The sequence below is a fragment of the Papilio polytes genome, unplaced genomic scaffold (assembly GCF_000836215.1).
Source record: "Papilio polytes unplaced genomic scaffold, Ppol_1.0 DF823912.1, whole genome shotgun sequence".
In the NCBI taxonomy this organism is placed as follows: domain Eukaryota; kingdom Metazoa; phylum Arthropoda; class Insecta; order Lepidoptera; family Papilionidae; genus Papilio; species Papilio polytes.
In genome coordinates, this window is record NW_013525292.1 from 1,436,467 (window position 1) to 1,456,897 (window position 20,431).

General features: G+C 33.1%; 3 protein-coding genes and 1 long non-coding RNA gene across 8 annotated transcripts in view; 3 read left to right on the forward strand and 1 right to left on the reverse strand.

Moving 5' to 3' along the window:
• LOC106102657 (protein tramtrack, beta isoform-like) overlaps nucleotides 1-20,431 on the reverse strand; it is a 241,060-nt gene that overhangs the window by 52,272 nt on the left and 168,357 nt on the right. The gene's annotated exons all lie outside the window — the stretch shown is intronic.
• On the forward strand, nucleotides 906-1,566 carry LOC106102660. The gene is made up of 2 exons (XM_013282206.1): nucleotides 906-1,108; nucleotides 1,274-1,566. Exons 1-2 carry the CDS (start codon nucleotides 917-919, stop codon nucleotides 1,517-1,519), a joined length of 438 nt encoding a protein of 145 aa, XP_013137660.1. The 5' UTR covers nucleotides 906-916; the 3' UTR covers nucleotides 1,520-1,566.
• LOC106102659 (putative nuclease HARBI1) lies at nucleotides 10,330-17,544 on the forward strand. Of its 2 annotated transcripts, none has more exons than XM_013282205.1 (7): nucleotides 10,330-10,654; nucleotides 11,030-11,220; nucleotides 11,623-11,755; nucleotides 12,060-12,180; nucleotides 13,011-13,158; nucleotides 13,541-13,700; nucleotides 14,351-17,544. In XM_013282205.1, exons 1-7 carry the CDS (start codon nucleotides 10,445-10,447, stop codon nucleotides 14,468-14,470), a joined length of 1,083 nt encoding a protein of 360 aa, XP_013137659.1. In that variant the 5' UTR covers nucleotides 10,330-10,444; the 3' UTR covers nucleotides 14,471-17,544. The 2 variants fall into 2 exon arrangements, with proteins under 2 accessions (XP_013137659.1, XP_013137658.1); XM_013282204.1 differs by having other exon boundaries at nucleotides 10,334-10,654; nucleotides 12,060-12,201.
• On the forward strand, nucleotides 17,582-19,378 carry LOC106102663. Its single transcript, XR_001225588.1, has 2 exons — nucleotides 17,582-17,769; nucleotides 17,875-19,378. It is a non-coding gene; the product is annotated as an uncharacterized LOC106102663 (long non-coding RNA).

Consider the following 20,431-nt stretch of genomic DNA (forward strand, 5'->3'; position numbering starts at 1 on the left):
TGGATGCATTCGGCAATATACTCACAGCTAGCGGCGAACACAATCACCCGCCACCAGTCTATTGCAAAACTAATAAAGGAATTTATATCAAAATTAATTACAAATGTTAATTAAAATTTAAAAGATATATTTTTTAATAATTACAATAAAATTGCTGATATTATTCAAATTGATAATCTTCCAGGGGTTTAAATAAAATGTACTCTTTGTCAAAATTAAATAGTACATATTTTTTGTAATTACGACTAATGGCTAAAATTTAAATATGGAACAGCGTCTTGTGTTAAGCCCACGCTTAAACCATATGAGTAGAAAAATCGTATATAATGAAAGCTTCTAACTACAACCATGATATATTTATGCGTACCCACCGGCTACTGGAGGTATATTCAGATTAGGTTTATAATTGAAAGACAGTGTAAAGAACGTATACAATAGAAAAAAAACACAGAAGTAACCGATGCACTTAGTTTCTCGCTTAGAATTAAATAGGCCACTTAGCTAGACAGGTTGACAATAGAGGGACACATAAGGTAACCCGATGGGTGGGACCACAACGCACCAGAGCGAGAGAGCAGCCGTGCGCGAGATGGTCAGACGAGATCGCGGCAGTGGCGGGTGCGGGATGGCAGGATTTGGCGAAGGACAGAGGGCACTGGTCAAAGTTGGATGCTTTTACTCATCAGGAATCCGTACAAATATTATAAATAAACAATACTTAAATCTATAATAAACAAAAAAAATGTAATTGTATGGAATATATGTAAAGCCAAATAAATAAAGAAAATCAGATAATTTTGTGTGTTAATTCGTTCATTACGCGATTTTTGGCACTTGTTGAAATGTTTTAATGCAAATTATTATACGCTATAGAACAGTTATTCAGCACCTTAATTAATTTTCAGATTATGAAGATATGTCGGGCTTAAAAGGAACTACTACCTCTGCTACAGGAAGCATCGAAGTGTCTTTTGTAAATAGAAATGGTGGTCAGGTGCTTTTATACGCCGGTCACCAGTATTATAAAAAGAAGATTTTGAAGAATGGAGTTACTATTTATGAGTGTAACCAAAGAAGGCAACGTTGTCGAGGATCAGTAAGCGTTCTGGTAATAAAAATTATATACTTATACCCTTTTTTAATAGATTTTTTTTTAATTAAAATACTTTTTTTTTCTAGTTTATGTTTAAAAGTTCTTGAAGGGCATTTTCTTCACCATATTTCTGGTAAAAAAAAACTTTTCAATAAAATCCTTATTCTGATTTTGTTACAGAATAATGCTATAATTAAGGAAAATGTACACTCACATGCCCCTGATTTTGCCAAAAATATGATTGATAAAAAATTACATGAAGTCAAACAAGTTGTTTCCAAATCTCAAGCATATAAAAGTATACCAACAATTTACAAAGAAGCCTTATCTTCTTTGAACGACGATGGTCTGAATTTAATAAGAAAAATTCCTAAATTTAAAAATGTTAAGACCTCCTTATACAGAAAACGGAGTGACGCAATGTAAATGAATAAAATACATTTCAATAAACAAATAAACGAGAAATAAAAACAGCTAGTCTTTTACTATTGCTATTTATTTTTGTATATTAAATTTCGTGGGGACAAACAAGAAATAAAAAGTTCTAATCGTCCCACTATCATAAGGGGAAGGATGGAACCATTAAGAACTAAAATAAGTTTCAACCGTCCCCGCGTTGCAAAATCTAGGACGGATGAAACCTTTTATTCTCATCTGTCCCCACTTGGGGACAGAGCGGGGTGACGGTTGGAAATAGTCCTAAAAATTGATGTTTGTCGTTTGTTTTACAGTTTCATACAAAATATTACCATTAGGGAACAAGAGGTCGGTTGTACTAATCAATGGCTACCCCTACGCGTATACGGGCCCCGGTAAGAAGTACCTGAAATGTTCGCAGAGTTTCAGCATGAAATGCAACGCAAAGCTACATATTTTACCAGATAACACTATAAACTTTATTGACGCTACCCATAATCACCCTCCTAAGAAATACATAGAATGCCCGAATGGGCTCTACGTGACAATATAAATAATAAGTTTATTTATTTAATAAATTATATTATTGTCAATAGTTAGTCAATATCACCTGTCAAGGTGAAATGTCAAAAAGTATATTATAGTATATACAGTTTTGGATATAAATATAAATGAAAAAGATATCAAATTATGGGTTAACTAGGTTAACCTGTGTTTAAGGAGCTAATGCTAAAAAAATCCTTTCAAGTACATCTTACAAATAAATATGTTTAAAGTAGCAAAACTAGTATAGAATAAATTACAAGAAATTAATTTAATTCTTACTTCTTACTAATATTATAAATGCGATAGTTTAGATGGATGGATGTTTGTTAGAGTTTGTAGCCTAAACCACTGATCGGATCTCAATGAAATTTGGCACAGATGTAGAGGATAATCTGGAAGAACACATAGGCTACTTGGTTTTGTTTTTTTTAATACCACGCGGACGGAGTCGCGGGCGAAAGCTAGTAGTGTATATACGTAATTTGTTCTATAATATACTGTGTAATCGTTTAATTATGAATTCGCGTTTTATTAATATTTCATGCAAATATTTAAGTAATTTTTCCCGTTAGTATTGTAGGTTGAAAAGCTATAGAGCGAATGAAAAAGATACTCGTATATGTATATGGTGACCGACAGTAACAAGCAAGATTGTTTTATTTAATATTTATTTGTATTAAATGTATGCTTAAAAGTATGGTTTTATGATTAATACGCATGGGTAATAATAAAAGTTTATCGAGAATAATAAAACTGTTTTTTTTTTTTATAATACTGTAACAAGGTATACTAATGCTCACTATACCTTCAGTTGTAACTAATGTCTAACATTATAGTTAAAACTGAACACAGTAACTGTACAGTACTAAACCGTACTGCACAGGAACCGTAGAGGGCTTATCATGAATATTTGTGAAAATATTTTCGTAATATCATCGATAAAATTTGTTTTAGATTTGTGTATTATATGAGTATATAAGTACAGAAACAATTCTCAAACAAAATTTGTCTATAGAGTTACCAATACATTCTCGAAACTGTCAAAAAAAACGTAATGGCTAATAGTTCACAGTTTTACCTACCCAAATTCCGTTTTAACTGTACAGTTAAAACTAAGTTTGGGGATGTCTTGTGGGCTTAAATTTGAAAATTAATATTCAACTATGAACGTATATTAATATTCCCTTTTTAACTGTCATTGATTTCAGATTTAAAATTTGAATACGTTATCTCGGGTAAAGGAAAGAGAAAGATGATATTGTTAGAAGGACACACGTATTCAGTGCAGGGTAGAAATGAATCAATGTTCTACTGTTCCAAAAAATCAACATTGAGATGCAAATCCAAGGTCGGACTGCGAAATGACGTAATCGTCTGTTATGACAACTGCCATAATCATCCGCCGCCCAGCCTGCTGCGTGGTCAAGATGGATCTATTTATAAAATATAAAATAAGCGCCAATAGCTTAATGGTTTGGGGTACGGATCTTGTGGTCGAGGGTTCGAATCCTGCCATTCGACTATTGTGAACCATATCCTAGCACAAGCCTAAAGCTTAGTAGGAATGGTTAAAGGAAATATTAGTAAATTAATAAAAATCTACTAATATTTTATTTAAAAAAAATGTATCTTTGGTATAAATGTTATAATAATTTAGATTAATTAAAATAAAGGTATGATAATATTAATAGAAATGATTTTATTTAAACTTTCACTGCTCCCGTGCGGTTTCACCCATAAGTTATTATAAAAACTTTATTTTTTTTTACATTTGTAAAAGATTAAATTGCAAATGTCAAAATTCAAATGTACATATGACAATAAAGGCCTTTTTCATAGGCTAACATTAACCGTTACCAAGCAATCTTACTTTGCTGCTATTGGCTTGTAGAATTACTCACCCCTATATTAAAAAGCATGAAAAATAGTCTATAGAATGTCGTAAGTGTGGGACTTTTTATTAAAAAGATTTCTTTAAACATATGCTGTGATTGCTGACTTCTTAAAAGACAAAGAACTGTGTCTTTATCATTTACTAGCTGTTTTCGTGCGGCTTCATTCGCATGAGATTATAAGTACTTTATTTTATCAATTATATTTGTCAAATTCAAAATTCAAATGCATAAATAACAACCTTGCTTCCTTGATGTTGGCAGCTTGTAATTTATGGTTCATAACCTACATTGGAGTTTTTATCCAAAATATTTACCGCCTAAGCTTAATGGCGAAAATATATAGCCTAAAGCGTGACGTAAGTAAAATCCCTACATTTTTATTAAAGAAAGAATTATTCAAATTATCTCTGATTGTTGACATCTTACGCCATAAAGTAGTGTGTGTTTACGCTTTATTATATTAGTATATATTATTAAGAAAATACAGCTAAATTCATGTGATATATTCAGTGTAACTAGGCTAGGCGATGACCAGTTTCGGACCCGTCGGTGGTCCTTCAGGTTGAGAGATTTAAATCATTGTATCGGGTGAGTAGCCGTGTTTTAATAAACGTGATTTTGTATATTTCAGAAGAAGATAAAACTTATGTAACCGTACCTTCGGGAAAGGGCAATAATGTGATAATCTTTAGAAACAATACATTCACATTAAAAGGCAGTAGCCGTGACATGTACTACTGTTCCAAAAAGTCGACAACTCGATGCACCGCAAAAATCAAGCTATGGGACGGAGAAATAATATATTATTCGATAGACCATAATCACCCAGATATATTGAAAAGGGCTAGCGGTACATTAGTAAAAAATTGTTGATTTTAAAAAAACAGATTTTTATAAAACTATATTTCAAAATTATATAGGTTAAGGACTCGTTAGTAATTGTTTCTTTAAATTATATTAAAAACACTATGTACATTATTATTGCTATAACAAAGTTGCAATTTGTAATGTAAGTACAACAGGTACAAAATGTATGTAAGTTATTATCAATAATTTGTATGGCAATCGGATTACACATATACTTTACTCGTGTTTGAATACAAATATTACACAATTGTAATAAAAGCAGTAATTATACACCCGTCATATTTACATGATTTAAATGGACATGGGCAAATGTAGAACAAAATTTTTTCATCGGTCAGTGGACCCAATCCTGTAATAATAACGAAGTAACGGCTCGTGAGACTCCTGAGCGAGCCCTCGAGCTTAGTTACTCATAAACGAGGTTTAGGCTGACCGCTATCCGTGTTCAACCACCTCAAGCCCGGTGGAGCTGTAAATGCCTCTTCAAGGCAAACAGTTACAACTCAGTCACAAAAAAAAACGCCAGTGGTCCTTCAGGTTGAGAGATTTTAACAATTGTATCAGGTAAGTTTACCCGTGTTTTGTAATTAATATAATATGATTTTGTATATTTCAGAAGAAGATAAAACTTATGTAACCGTACCTTCGGGCAAGGGCAAAAATATAATAGTATTCAGAAACAATACATTCACAATACGGGGCAATAGCCGTGTTTTATACTACTGTTCCAAGAAGTCGACAACCCGATGCACCGCAAAAATCAAGATATGGGACGGAGAAATAATACATTATTCGATAGACCATAACCACCCAGATATATTGGGATAGGCTAGTGTTACCATACATTAGAAAAAATAGTTGATTTAAAAATAAAAAAAACAACAGATTTTTTTTAATTATATTAAATAGTTTGTGGACACGTTTTCGTAATTATTTCTCTAATTCATATTAAAAAAACTACGTTTAATGTACGTTTTTATTGCTATTATAATTTTCTAATTTGAAATGTAAGTAAGTACAACAGGTACAAACTACAAACCAATGTATGTAAGTTGTTTGTTTTTTAATAAAGGCAGTAATTACCCACACTTCTTATTTACATGATATATTTGTGTACGAAGTCATGACCTGATGTGCAAACTCCAAACAAAATTTTGTTCACTAGTAATGACGCCTTTTATCAAAAATATTTCACATCTATGTTGTACTGTAGCTATCTTGTATTCCTAATATGTAATTTAATGCCTATAGATTTCACATATTTGCTAACATATCTAAATGCATTAACACCACATCTTAGCGCACCAGATTAGCTTCTCCTACTTTAGTCACATCTAGTGGGTAAATCAGCTCTGAACCAGCTCAAAAGTTTAGATCACTTGAACCTTGAGTTGCAGCTCACAAACTAAATTTACAGCTCACGGGTCAACGCGACTAGCAGTTTGTGCTCGAGATGCAAATCATTACTCTGTGCAGGTACTTATTAAGCCGAGCTACGGTTCACTAATCTTTGAACTATTAGCTGATTTGCCGGTCATTAATTTTAGTGCTACCCATGCCTAGGTATCATCATCAACTTGCCCTTATGCCTTAAGGAGGGTCGGCACAGTATATGCTGCTCTTCCATACATCTCTATCAGCCGTCAATCTGAATCCACTCCTTTATTAAGCATATCCTCTTTCACACAATCCATCTACACTTTCTTCGGTCTTTCTCTTCCCTTGTAGTCATCCACATTCATTCTTAACACTTTCTGGTTTATGTCCCCATCTTTAGGTATATCTGTTGTAATTTATTAAATAACATTTAAATTTCATTTTTGTTTCAGTATTAAAATGTACATTTATTAGAACGAGAAAGTCTAAGAAGAATCATTTGGCGCTGGTGAATGGTTATTCGTTTGCCATCAGTAAAGAAAATTGCTGGTACTGTTGTTCCCGAGTGAGCAGAAAATGTACATCGAAAATAATATTATGGCCCGACGGGAAAATTAAATCTTGTAATCTAAATCATAACCATACTGCACCGAAATTCCATAAAAATAGAGATGGGACATATGCTCGACTAAATTAAAAAGAAAATTGTGTATTGCCGACACTTAAACATATGTAATTTTTTCAATTCTTCTTATGATGGTAGGCATTTATAAAAGTAGAAACTACTATGTACATGTTACTGTGGTCTACTGCCAAAACACCAGTAGAAAATGTTGCCATGTCTGCCTATTCTAATGATCTATTTTTGCCCAGATGTTTTGACAGTGGAAACTCTTGATTATATTAAAATCATAAGTTTTAGTGTATTAAAGCTACAGTCGCATTTTTATTTATATTATGTTTTATAATTATGTAAATATTATGTAAATAGTATTTATTTTTAAGATGGGATATTTGAAAATTAGGCAATTCAGTCACCTGCTGTCTGATTCATAACTTAGTAAATATTACTTGCGATGTTTAAAAATATGTCAACTACTGATCTACTTTGTAACATTTAAAATTAGCTGCAATTTGTGGTCAAGTAATAAAAACTAAGCACATTAATAAGTTTTTGGAAATACTGTTGGTGTGTCCTGGGAGAATGTCTTGTATATGAGTTACAATATGTTTTCCCTGAGAAGCACAAAACCTAGCTGAGTTAGGGATGTGTAGGCTATAGTCATCAATCCAGAGTCTTCACACATATCTTTAAATTTTTTCGACCATATGTGTAAGTCGCATCACCATGTTGTCCTTCATCGTAAGAACGTGAGATAAATGTACATATGAAATTTTAAAATATCAAAAACACATCGGTAAATGGCGGGTATCGAACGTGGACGTACAGATTTCCGTCCAGTCCTATCAAGAGCTTAAGAAGGTATAAATCTTATCTTATCTTACTTTTTACCAATATTATAAATGCGAAAGTTTAGATGGATGGATGGATGGAAGGATAGAAGGATGGATGAGAGTTTGTTAGAGTTTGTAGCCTAAACGGCTGAAGAGATCTCCATGGTATTTGGGATAGATATAGATGATAGTCTGGAAGAACACATAGGCTACTTGCTTTTGTTTCTTTTTATTCCGCGCGGACGGAGTCGCGGGCGAAAGCTAGTTAATAGATAATTCTTTACAATTAAATTGAATTCCAGGTATACATATGGAGTTCATCACACCGACTAACTGCAAGAAACGTATGTTGATTGTGCAGAACTATATGTTTGCTCAAACGACGAGTGACAGCAGATATTGGAATTGTAGTAAGAAATTATCTACCAAATGCTCAGCGAAACTGCGTTTTAACGGACGAGGAATGTTAGTACACTACGAGCTGAAGCATAACCATGCACCTCCGCAGTTCTATAGAGACATCACAGGCAAATATATTAAAATATAGATTGTAGAAACCTAGATGATTCCCAAAGTGCAATATGCAAGAACTGGAAATGTGTACTTAAGGTTGCGAGAAATAAAGTTCAGAATTGAGCAGCAGTGTTTATCGAAACCAGTAAATGAAGGTGTCTAAGGGAAATGGAATGTTCGAGAAACGACATAGATCAAATTATTGAGGTAATAAAGGGCGGTATTAAAGGCAACCGAAGGACAGGATTTATGAATGAAGAATTGATAAAATATTTAAAATGGTCTCGGTCCACGCGTATTTGCAAATATCACATTTAACGCAACGCAATGATTATAGGCACTTTCTAGTCATATTAGAGTATTGTTTTATTGTGTATAAAACTAGGTATACAGCAAAGTGACTTTATTAATATTTTTTAAAACCTACTTTTGTAAAATATGATGAGATATTTAAGAGAAATGATATTATTCTGCATGTGAATTATTTTTTATATTTACTTGTTACATTTTATTATCTATGGTATTATATTTATAATGCTTTAAATTATATTTAATTTGAATAACTCCTTTTTTTAAATGCTGCTCAATATTTTTTCGCCAGAAAAACCGCATGATTTTTTTAAAAGTAATTCCGGAGTATTTTTAAACACGTCCAGTGCTGCTGACTGCTTTTTAATCTTAGTGGCAAGAAACGTATTAAAGTATATAAAAATATTTAAGCAAACCTTTCTAAAAACGTTTTTATAAATATTTCATTTAAATTGATATGTTTTTTTAGGTGTAGATTATAAATTTATAAGAACAACTTACGCATTAAAGAATCCGTTAGCAATAGTAAATGGATATTCGTTTAGTAAATGCGCTACCGGTATTTATTACTGCAGTTCCAGAAAAAAGTTGGATTGTACAGCAAAAGTTACATTCAACAGCAACGGCAAACTCGTCCTCCATAAATCGACACACAACCACGGCCCTCCCAAATTTGTTAAAAACCCAAATGGAACGTACAGTCGGGAGTGGAAGTATGTTTGAAGTACAAAAAGTTTTAGCTGTTTTGTTGATCAAACTTAATAAAAATTATTTAAATTCAAGGGCTATTAGGCTCCTTATTGTCATATCCATATTGTTCAGAAGATTTGTTTAGGTAAAACTGCGAGTCAATAGGCAAAATTATCGATTTGACAGTTAATGTTTTGCCTACACATACAGTTTTAACTAAATTGGACCGTTCAGTTCAAGTTTTGCCTACATACATACAAGTTTTCACTAAATTGGACCGTTCAGTTGAAGTTTTGCCTGCACATATACAGTTTTAACTAAATTGGACCGTTCAGTTCAAATTTTGCCTACACACGTAGAATTTTAACTAAAATAGACCGTTCAGTTCAAGTTTTGCCTACACACATACAGTTTTAACTAATTTGGAATGTTCAGTGAAAACTATCAGAACCATCCGTCTTTAAGATTGGCATAGAGTTTACAGAGGTTGTTACAACTGTGATTAGTTTTTAAGTGTTTCTATCGTTTCTTTGTTACATATTGTTATTGTTTGTTAGGTAATTAATAGCATGCTTAGCATCGAATTATAATTTATTTTGTAATGTTGTTAAATTTGATTAACAGACTTCCCAAAAGGAGGTTATGTTTATAAATAAATTTAGTTTTTCTAGTCAGATCCGCTTTAATCGATCTTTAGATGTTTCTTGATCCAAATAAAAACAGTATGATAGATAATAAAAGCTATGTAGCTAAATTAAATAGAAGAAAAGGGACCCAAGGGCTTTCTTCTTTTTTCCTCCTATTGCCCACAACATTCGCTCTATGTATTTTGATTAAGTATGAAAGTTGTTAACAAACTTTGAGGTTAAATGTATGAAAAACCCGTCGGGGGTCCGCCTTCAAGAAGAAACTAGTCGGTGTCGTTACCGGAAGATCATACGTGAGTTTGAGCTGTTTTAAATTCATTTAAGATAATGTCTCACGAAAGTTTAAACAGTTATTTGTATAAATGAATGTACAGATGTGTATAAATGACCCTAAAGTGGAATGTTCTTTGGCTGTTTGTTGCAGAAATAATAAAGCAAATATAATGAGTATGTACGTAGCTATGATACTTCAATGTCACAATGTTTTTTTTATTTCAAACCTTAAAAATTGTTTGGATATAATTTCTATGTTAAAGGGAATCTATGACTTTTATAACTAAAACGTTTTCGTTTTCCTTTATCAAATTGCGAATTGTAATCGGCAATAAAAGAGTTATGTTTCAGGCTTAGCAGACATGTGTCTCCCACGTATTGTCAAGATTGTGACATGCCGGCCGACCCGTGATCTGATGAAAGAAAACTCAGAACCCTTGCCCGATTTATCCGATGACGAGTTTATGCAAATATTCCATCTCAAGAGAAACATTGTGAAGGAGCTTATCGAAGAACTTCGCCCATTGATTCCAAATCCACGTCGAAGTGATGGCGTACCCCTTACTGCAAAGGTTAAAAACTTTTCTATTGCTTTTGTTGCTATGATTGTAAAAATTTACCCCTTGACTAATTATTTTCTTGTTCCTTTATCTGTGGTATCATTATGTGATTATTTTATTTTAATCTTTTTTAGGAGGAGGGGGATATTTATTTTTAAAAACATATGCCAATCCCCTATGGAATTATACATTATTATATATTATAGGGCTACTCTTAGAAATTAGGTAACGAGCTGGCATAATCGTACAGCCGCGTCGGTAGTCGGATCATCTAATACTGAAATTATAATGCCAACATCAGCCGGGTTGATCTCCAACTCTTGAAAAAGCAGCTCACACTCCTCTCTATTTGTTAGTAATTAGCTAATTGGTTTACCTTTATTGCAGATTCTCATAACGCTGGCGTTTTACGCCTCGGGCTCAATACAAACGCTAGTGAGTAAGAGCCCTGTTCACAATGTATCACAGGCTACCGTATCTAGAGCAGTAAAGCAAGTCACAGAGGCATTTGATCAAATCTATCACAAATATGTCAAATGGCCCACCCAACGCAGTGAGAGGCTACTTATCAAAGCCAAGTAAGTTTTACACGTAGTATAAAATATTTGATTAACTAAACACCACCAATTACATTCACCAATACCACACAGTTGACTTTTTTTTTCTTAAAATGATTTAATGTCTGTTAATAAGTAAAATTGAAGGAGAGTTGCGCACGACAGAAAACGATGAAAATGTATAGAGGAGGCCTATGTCAAGAGACATACTGAAATTAGAGATATATTGTAACTTTCTACATTTTCAATTAAGTTCAGAACAATATTGTTATTACTAATTAGTAAAATTAATAATGTTTTGTTATTTGTGGTCTGTGGGGGCGAGAGCCTGGTGATCCATCACACAGGGTACCGTTCTAGTTTGGACATCAGTCCCTGCCTAAAGAAGAAATCAATAAGGTTACTTATTTATTTAATTTTCAGGTTCTGTAACAAATTCAAAATCCCTGGTGTCCTAGGTTGTATAGACGGCACACATGTGGCTATACTAAAACCCTCATATAATAGTCAATTATATAATAATGTTAAGGGATCTCAATCTATCAATGTCATGATTGTAAGTATCAACTTCCTCCTTATCCTACTCCCGTAGTGGCGCAAGGTTTTTGTCCTCCACATAACTTTCATACGTTATCTCAGTCATCACTCCCTTTTTACCTTTCCATTTCGGTTCTTGCAAACACGACACATTTATTCTTATTCTTAATAATACAACCACTACCTCACGATAGCTCATGATTGTAAGTATCTAAGTACAATTATTGTAGTAACTAGCTGTTGCCCTGCGACTTCATTCGCATGAATTTCCGTACATTGAGTAAATAATTACCTTTTTGTTACATTAATGGTTTAATTTTCAGGTTTGCGATTCTGATTTAAATATTCTATGTACGAATTCAAGTAGTCCGGGATCCACGCATGATTCAATTGTATGGGAGAATAATATATTGTGCAAGGAGTTGAATCAACTTCACGATGAAGGTGAACAAGGATTTTTATTAGGTATTTGACTAAATTATTTAAACTTTCCTGAGACATTTTATAACTAATAATTTTACGGCTTACTCACGTCATACTTTTTTCGCTCGCGAGTTAGAGGCGTGACGCGACCGCGACACACCATTAACCCTCGCCCTGAAGTCTGAAACTAGTCGGTGCCGTCACCGGAAAAATGTGTGACTTGAGTAAGAGCCGTAAAATAATTAGGTATTTGACTTTTTAAAATTTAGTTTGATCGCGTGGAGATTTTCTATAAATCCTAAATTGCTACTTAAGTCATTTTGAATGAAAACTATTTGTTTATTCATACTGTCGAGAAAATTCGTCCATTAAACCATCTAACTTTTAGATTTTAATGGTAAGGGTTTAGAAGTCATTCTTTTTGCTGCCAAAAGTATAACAGGAATATTTCTACAAGTCTTTAGCTTTAGAAGTTTAGCCTATAGTTGATTATCCATTATCATCATCATCATCACCAGCTCACTATAAGTCCCCACCGAGGGGCTCGGAGCCTACCCTATGTAAGGGGTGACTAGGCCATGGTCAACCACGCTGGCCCAGTGCGGGTTGGTTGACCGAATCTTTGAATTTCTTCACCGATATGTGTAGATTGCATCACGATGTTTTCCTTCACCGTAAGAACGTCGGGTAAATTATGTACAATTGAAAATTTGATAAATCGAAAATCACATTGGTACACGGCGGGATTGGAATCCAAGACCTGTAGATTGATTACAAGTCAAGTGCTTAAACCACTGAGCCGCCGATTATTCAGTGAGTGTTTTCTCTATAGTTAATTTGATATTTTTAAGGTGATTGTGCATATCCGCTTAGAAGAACAATGATGACACCGATATTAAATACAAGAGAAGGGACTCCAGAACATGCATATTATTTACTGCATGCTGCAGCTCATAGTACGATTGAACGATGTATTAGCGATTTAAAATCACGTTTCAGGTAAATATTTTATTATTACGTTAATATTATAAAGTGATAACGAAATTCCGAACGTATTTTGTAATTAAAGAACAAGTTTTAGCCCAAAAAATTAAATTCGGGTTTAAAAGCGGGATACAAAGACTAAGGGCCTGTCCCACCACTGGCTGATAGAGCCTCACATAGCTTAAAAATTACGTCACTGTCAGATTAGGGAACAAAATCCGATATGTCCATCACGTATGTGTTTTTCCAGATTATACCCTACATCTATGCCAAATTTTATCGGGATCCGTTCAATCGTTTAGGCTACAAACTTAACAAACATCCATCGATCCATCTATATTTTCGTATTTATGTCATTAGTAAGAAATAAGATTAGTAAGATACTTGATATTTTCAGGTGTTTGCTTCTAGCGCGATCTCTACATTACAGTCCCGCAGTTGCGAGCAAAATTGTAAAAGCCTGTTGTATTTTGCACAACATTGCTAACGAGGCAAACTCCCCAGTACCTGAGATGACGTTGGAGGAAATAAGAACAGAAAAATTACGCACGCCTCAGGTATGTTATTTGTTACCATTCGGTATTATACTAGCGGCCTGTTCTATCCTATTCGAAAGATAGGCATTTTAACTTATGAAAGTACTAGCTTTCGCGCGCGATTCTACCTGCGTGAAATTTTTAAGAAAAAAAAACAAAAGAAAGTAGCCTACATGACTACCTACCTACCAGACTGTGCTCTACAACTATGCCAAATTTCATGGAAATCCGTTCAGCAGTTTAGGCTACAAACTTTAACAAACATCCATTCATCCATGTAAAATATAAATAAGAGTTAAGAATAAGTATGATTATTTTATTGTTTAAATCATCAACAAGATAAAAATGTCATAATTTTAGACATCTTTGACATAGTTACGTTAAAAATACATTAAAAAACTTTAAAAGCCGAGTCGAAGTGAATTTTAACTGACAACAAACTTTTCATCAGATTTAGTTAATTTTAAATATTTTTTGCCTGTCCTCCAATTCTTGTAAGTTGTCAGATAACAATTGAACGCATAGAATGCTATCATCATCAGAAATATCTGATTTTGGTACTTTGCTTGGCTGTGACGTCACTTTTCAGTTATCTGAGCCTTTATCAGCCAGTGGTGGGACAGGCCCTTAATGTATATAACATTTTTAAATTGTACTAATGTGTGATACAGGATGTATGTTTAAATGAACTGGAAATGGCTTTGGAAGGAAACGGTAGTCCAAGTCGAGCACTGCTAGAAGGAGAGGAATTCCGACAAGCACTTATAAATAGACTGTGGATGGAACCATGACGACAACAAATTTAAATTTTCTTATAATTATAATATCTATTTCATTATAAATTAATGTATGTTTGAGAACACTTTGTAGGATGCTTCTTGTTAAAAAAATCATTGTCGTTTAGAAAAAATTCTCACCTTTATAAATAAAAAATAAAAACACTTTATTAATACAATAAGTTGAACAATAATCATTGGGCTCTGCCTCCTGAGCTAGGTGGGGACCTGTATTACAGGAGGCTTTATGAATAGATGTATTCAAAAGTACATAATTGTATGTTTTACTATTATGAAAAAAAAAATAATACTAACTAATATCGCATCGGTACGTTTTGACGAGAAAAAAAATAAAGTTTGTTTAGCATTTGTGGAAAATTTTTTATTGTTTTGAACACCTTTTCATGTTGTGTTTACATCAAACTTGTGTTGGAGTAGAAATTCTTTTTCAGATGTTTCTTTTATTCATAGTAAAACAAAAAAATGAATGTTGATTAATAAAAAATTGATTATCTATCGACTAATTCGAAAGTTCTTTCAGATGTAAAGTATGAGTTTATTAAAACAAGAAACACGAGGAAAAATCGTGTACTTCTAGTAAACGGGTATTCTTTCCTATCGAAGTCCAAATGCAATTTTTGGTACTGCAGTTCACGGGGCTCGAGGAATTGTAAGGCAAGAACAAAGATTGTTGACGGACAAATTCAGACCGCGGAATTAGAACATAATCATAGTAAGCCGAGATTTTTCAAAAATGATAATGGAACATATTACAGGATCAAGACCTGAATGAAGTAGTGAATGTAATTGTGCCATTCATGTAGCAATTTGCTGTTTTAATCTCCATTTCACGTCGGCTTTCTGAAATACTCTATTTAGAACGCGTGCATTGGATGTTCTCGCTTTATGTAACAGTAGTGTAAACTCCGTATAACGTTGCATTCGATCGAGTATTGCGACGTTATAGAGAGTGGGTGGTAAATGAGAATTAAAAAAATACTATTCTATAACATGTGCTATAGCATTTTCTAATCTAAATAAATGAAATAAAATAAATAAAACCGACCTTATTGTCACCTTAAGAGTGATATTACCAAATAGGATTTCTTTTCTTATTGGGTCGATTGAATCCGGATCAATGAATCGGCCCAACAGTAAACATTCCATGGTTACAGTTTTTATAATTATAATCGACAAAGCACTTCTCTATTGTTTATGTTAACTTTTTGATGCTAAAGAGAGCCCGCGATGTTGTAGAATTTATTATTATATGGAAAATAAAGCGGACTAACACATACATCGAGTTACATCGAGTAATGTTTAAGGAATTTATCCTGTTTGTATTTTTACAAAGGCGCTTCTGTAAAAGACTAATTACGATTTCATTTTCAGATTTAAAAATTGAGTTCATTAAAACACCACAATCGACGAAAAATCATCTAATTTTAGTCAACGGATATACCTTTAAAAAAACTGTCCGTGATATCTGGTATTGTAGTTCGAGAGGTTCAAAAAAGTGTCAAGCAAGATTAAAGCTGAAAGATGGAAGTATACAAATCATATATTTAGGGCACAATCATTGTCGGCCTAAGCTTTATAAATATGACAATGAAATGTATTGTCCGATTAAGAGTTAGGTTTAGAGGTAATAAGTGTGGATTTCCACAGAAACAATTGTGTGTAAAAAACAATAATTAAAAGTAAAGGTAACTAAATAAGTAATAAATAATAAAAATTCTTTATTGATCCAAAACAGTTTTGTACAGTTTGTGGGACTCTGTCTCCTGAGCTAGTAATGACTGTGTTTCAGGAGGCAGCGCCTTCTTTTAACGATAGTCTTGCGCAATTTAAAACTAATTTATCGTGAGAGTAACTAGTTTATCGTGAGAGTTAAAATAACTAAGAACGACTAAACTCACGATTGTCCGATGTACCGACTAGTTTATGGTAGAGCCTTTCAAGTGTCCATCTTCAGCGTGTTTGTTTTCCTGCAAAACTAATCGGTGCCGTTATTCGATCATAGGTGGGTAAAGCCGTTCTTGATTCATCGATGTAAAGGTAAAAGTTTTAATTGAAAACCATCGGCAGTGAATTTTTGCAGTTATGATTTTTTAGATGTTTGCGAAAGTCCACCCCTGTACGGTACATGAATTATTCTGGATTAACATTGCATGAAATATACATTTTATTTTTTTGTAGATATTTTTAATCAGATTAACAGATTTACCTTTCGTTATATTCGAAAAGTCATACAATTAGAATGAGTAATAAAAAATTTGGTAAATTAAAACATCTTGCATTTTCGGGTTATGTTAGACATTATCTCATTAGAACCTTGGTGGTCATGAACGAAACTGTTTAACCCCGGGAATTCTAGAACAAAATATTATATAATAAATCGAGGCCAAAAGGGAATACAATGAACAATTGTGAAATCATTGTTAATACTTTTTATTAACAGTAATTATTATAAATAGGTAATTTTCAGATTTGTTTTTAATAATTTCATTATTCGACATTTAAAAATTAACATCTTACAGTGATAGGACGTAAAGCATTTAAAAGTCTTATGCTGGGTTACTGAAGTTTCTATTTATTTTATCGTTACCTAGTGATTCATTAGTGTTACATTGACCTATGTTTTAATAAAGCAAAACTCAAATTACGTAGTTCGGAAACGCATTTCATGAAGTTATCGAACCAAAAACGCTAACGACTGGTTAAAATTAGGTTGGAAACCGGCCATCACATTGTAATATTAAAATTGATTTACAGGTAAGATTGAATTTGACTTTGTCCACGTGTATAACTGCAAGAATCGTATGCTTATCGCACAGAGACACAAGTTTGCACAGACAACGAGTGACGGCCGCTACTGGAACTGTAGCAAAAAAGGCTCCTTAAAATGCAAGGCTAAGTTGAGATTTGATTGTGCTGGTAACCTCGTATATTACAATCTAAAACACAACCACAACCCTCCAAAATTCTATCGAGATGTTAACGGCGATCAAGTTTTTCTGTAGCTTAATTTTTTTTTGGAAAAATATTTGATTTTATAACATTTTTTTTAATAATTTATTTTTATTCTATATCATGTTTTATTTCATCCCATCATCATTTATTTTATTTACCTTATACGTTAATCTGATTACAATAAAAAAACTGAATTTGTAGAAATAGTATATAAAAATCCAGTCATTAAACAAAGAACAAAGACAGCAACATCTTGGAATACGAGTAATACACAGGATCTGCAGTTTTAGATGGCACGTCGGTAAGAAGAGAACACATGTTCCAGAAGTGCCAAGTTACAAGTACGTGCTTGTATTTGGACGTCATCGACGTTACCAGCAAAACATCAATGGTATAGGAGTACCAATATATATTTTATTTGTACAATAATAAAATTACTTTTTTAGGGTATATTCAATACGAGATCATTGATACTAGAAGGGGGAATAAAATGATATTGTGTCGAGGTTTCACGTATTGCAAATCGTCAACAAATATCTGGCTTTGCTCCTCCAGATGTACGATCAGCGGGTGCCATGCGAGAATCAAATTTGTTGGAGGTGTTATTGACGAGATGCTATCAAACTTTACACATACACACGCACCACCAAAACTGTATAAGCACTATGGAAAATATATCAGAGTTTAGATATTATAAAGGCGGATAACAAATTATATTCAATTCCCACTTATGGTCGAATATTCTAGAGCTAATTAACACGTTTGTTCAGTGTTATTACAATTACTAATTGCATATGTTATATCCATTCATGTTTAAATTTTCAATTTTCTATCTTTATCCACAACGAAGTTATAAGGATGTCAAAAATGCCTTGAATCGCTTCAAAAAATGAATGTTTGTACATGCTCGCTCGGTAGATAATGGATATATTTCAAGAACCATGCTTTCTAAGAATCGAAATTGAATCATTGAAATCTTTTATTTTAACCTTCCATCTGTTTCTTAATTATTAAGTTTTAGTTATCTTCTATATTTTGATTTCTTTGATCATTTCTCTTAACATGATTATGTTTGTTTAAGGAATCCCATATAAGAAGATTTCTTCCCGTTTTGGCACAGATTTGATACTCTGCCTAGGATATACGTATACCAGGTCGTCAGCACATGTATGGCTATGTTCGTCCAGGACCAACGCGAAGTGTCCAGGCAAGATCAGATTTAGAGGCAATAACATCGACCCTGAATATTCAAATTTCGAACATACACATAATGCGCCTAATTTTGTGACTTTGGGAGACAATTACATTAGAGTTTAGTGATTTTCGACGCTTTCAGGAACTGTAGGACTGTTATTAAATAATCTCTGTGTTTTTATGTCGCCAGTATTTTTTTATATTTATATTTGGGTTTGTGTTTATTTGTTTACTTATTTTACCAACACAGTTGAAAAAAAATGTTTAAAACTTGGCTAAGATCTAGAATAAAGATCTAATTATTTTTTTAAGATTTAGAATTTAAGTTTTTTTTTTTTATATTTAAACTATCTACCAGTTTAATTTACTGTATCTAACATTCACTAATTTTTACGTTAGTTTGAATTTCTTTTTGTCACCCTTATATCGGCATAGTCGACGGCAACGGAAATGAGAAGTTTTACTTACATGTATATGTCCCTGACTGTCATTTTTGTCTATGTATTCTTTTTTAACTTTTAGTTTTTACATTGATTAAAAGCATGTCTGTTTTAAATACGTTAATTGATTACTGCTTTATACAGGTAACATTGCTTTAATGGGTTTTCTATAATTTCTCATTTCAAACTTGACAAAATTGACTAGATCCGTCCATTGTAATTGATTGATCTCATTTTAACGGTTTAGTATTCAAGTTATATTCAGCCACAAAGAGCTGTAGCGATCAGAGTATAAATTGTAAGTTTTTGTGCGTTATCGTCGTTTTATTTCTATCTCCTCCTTTCATTCCTCCTACTCAGAGTCGTTCTAGTAATATGGTTGATAACAATTGTTTGTTTGTTTAAGGTATTCCTTATAAGATGATTCCTTCCCGTAATGGCAAAGAGCTGGTACTATGCGATGGTTTCACATACAACCAGGTGTCAGCAAATGTGTGGGCGTGTTCCTCCAGGTCATGCACAAATAAGTGCTTGGCCAAGATCAAATTCGATGGAACGTCTATTAATCCTGCAAAATCCAATTTCCAACATATACATAAACCACCTCACTACGCCGTTGTAAATAACCAATATATAAGAGTTTTAAATAGGAAATCACAAAAATAGACGAAGCTTAAAAGATTCATCATCTCCCGTGCCTTATCCTACTCCCGTAGGTTCGGCGCACCGGGTTTTCGTCCTCCAAAGCATTCTATCATCCATCATCTCAGTCATCACTCTCTTCTTGATCATGTCACCTTTCACGCAATCCATCCATCTCTTTCTATGTCTACCTCTACCGATATACCCCTTTACATTCATAACTAACATCCTTCTTGTTACATGCGATTCATCCCTTCTCATAACATGCCCATACCACTCTAACCTTTTACTCCTTATTTTCTCAACCACTGGGGCTACTCTCAAACTTCCTTTTCTTAAACGAAGCTTAAAAGATTAAAGAAAAGAAATTAATGATTGCTTACACGATTTCAAAGTTTTCCCTTATTTTTATAATGTTAATGACTGCGTAGACCTAATTGTTGTTCTTTCGAAATTTTAAAAATACAATGAAACCTTTTTTGTTACATGTATTATTTGCGTAAAAATTGACACAAACTCATAAATACTCTTCAAAATAACAGACACAAATACAAACATTACAATAGCAAAATTTCAAGGATAAAAGTTACTATACGAATTTTGTGATCATAGTTCATATCTACAAGTAAATTTGTTAAATTCTCTCTTTCAGACACAGATTTTGAGATAATACGTTCGATGAGGGGAAACCCAGCGATATTGTACAAAGGTTATTCTTTCTGCAGAA

Bases quoted from the DNA above. Each gene is read 5' to 3' on its own strand.
- LOC106102660 (XM_013282206.1), top strand. From the start codon at position 917: ATGTCGGGCTTAAAAGGAACTACTACCTCTGCTACAGGAAGCATCGAA. The intron at 1,109-1,273 runs GTAATAAAAATT...ATTTTGTTACAG, and splicing joins GAGGATCAGTAAGCGTTCTG to AATAATGCTATAATTAAGGA.
- LOC106102659 (XM_013282204.1), top strand. From the start codon at position 10,445: ATGTGTCTCCCACGTATTGTCAAGATTGTGACATGCCGGCCGACCCGT. The intron at 12,202-13,010 runs GTATTTGACTAA...GATATTTTTAAG, and splicing joins TGAACAAGGATTTTTATTAG to GTGATTGTGCATATCCGCTT. The intron at 13,701-14,350 runs GTATGTTATTTG...TGTGTGATACAG, and splicing joins AAAAATTACGCACGCCTCAG to GATGTATGTTTAAATGAACT.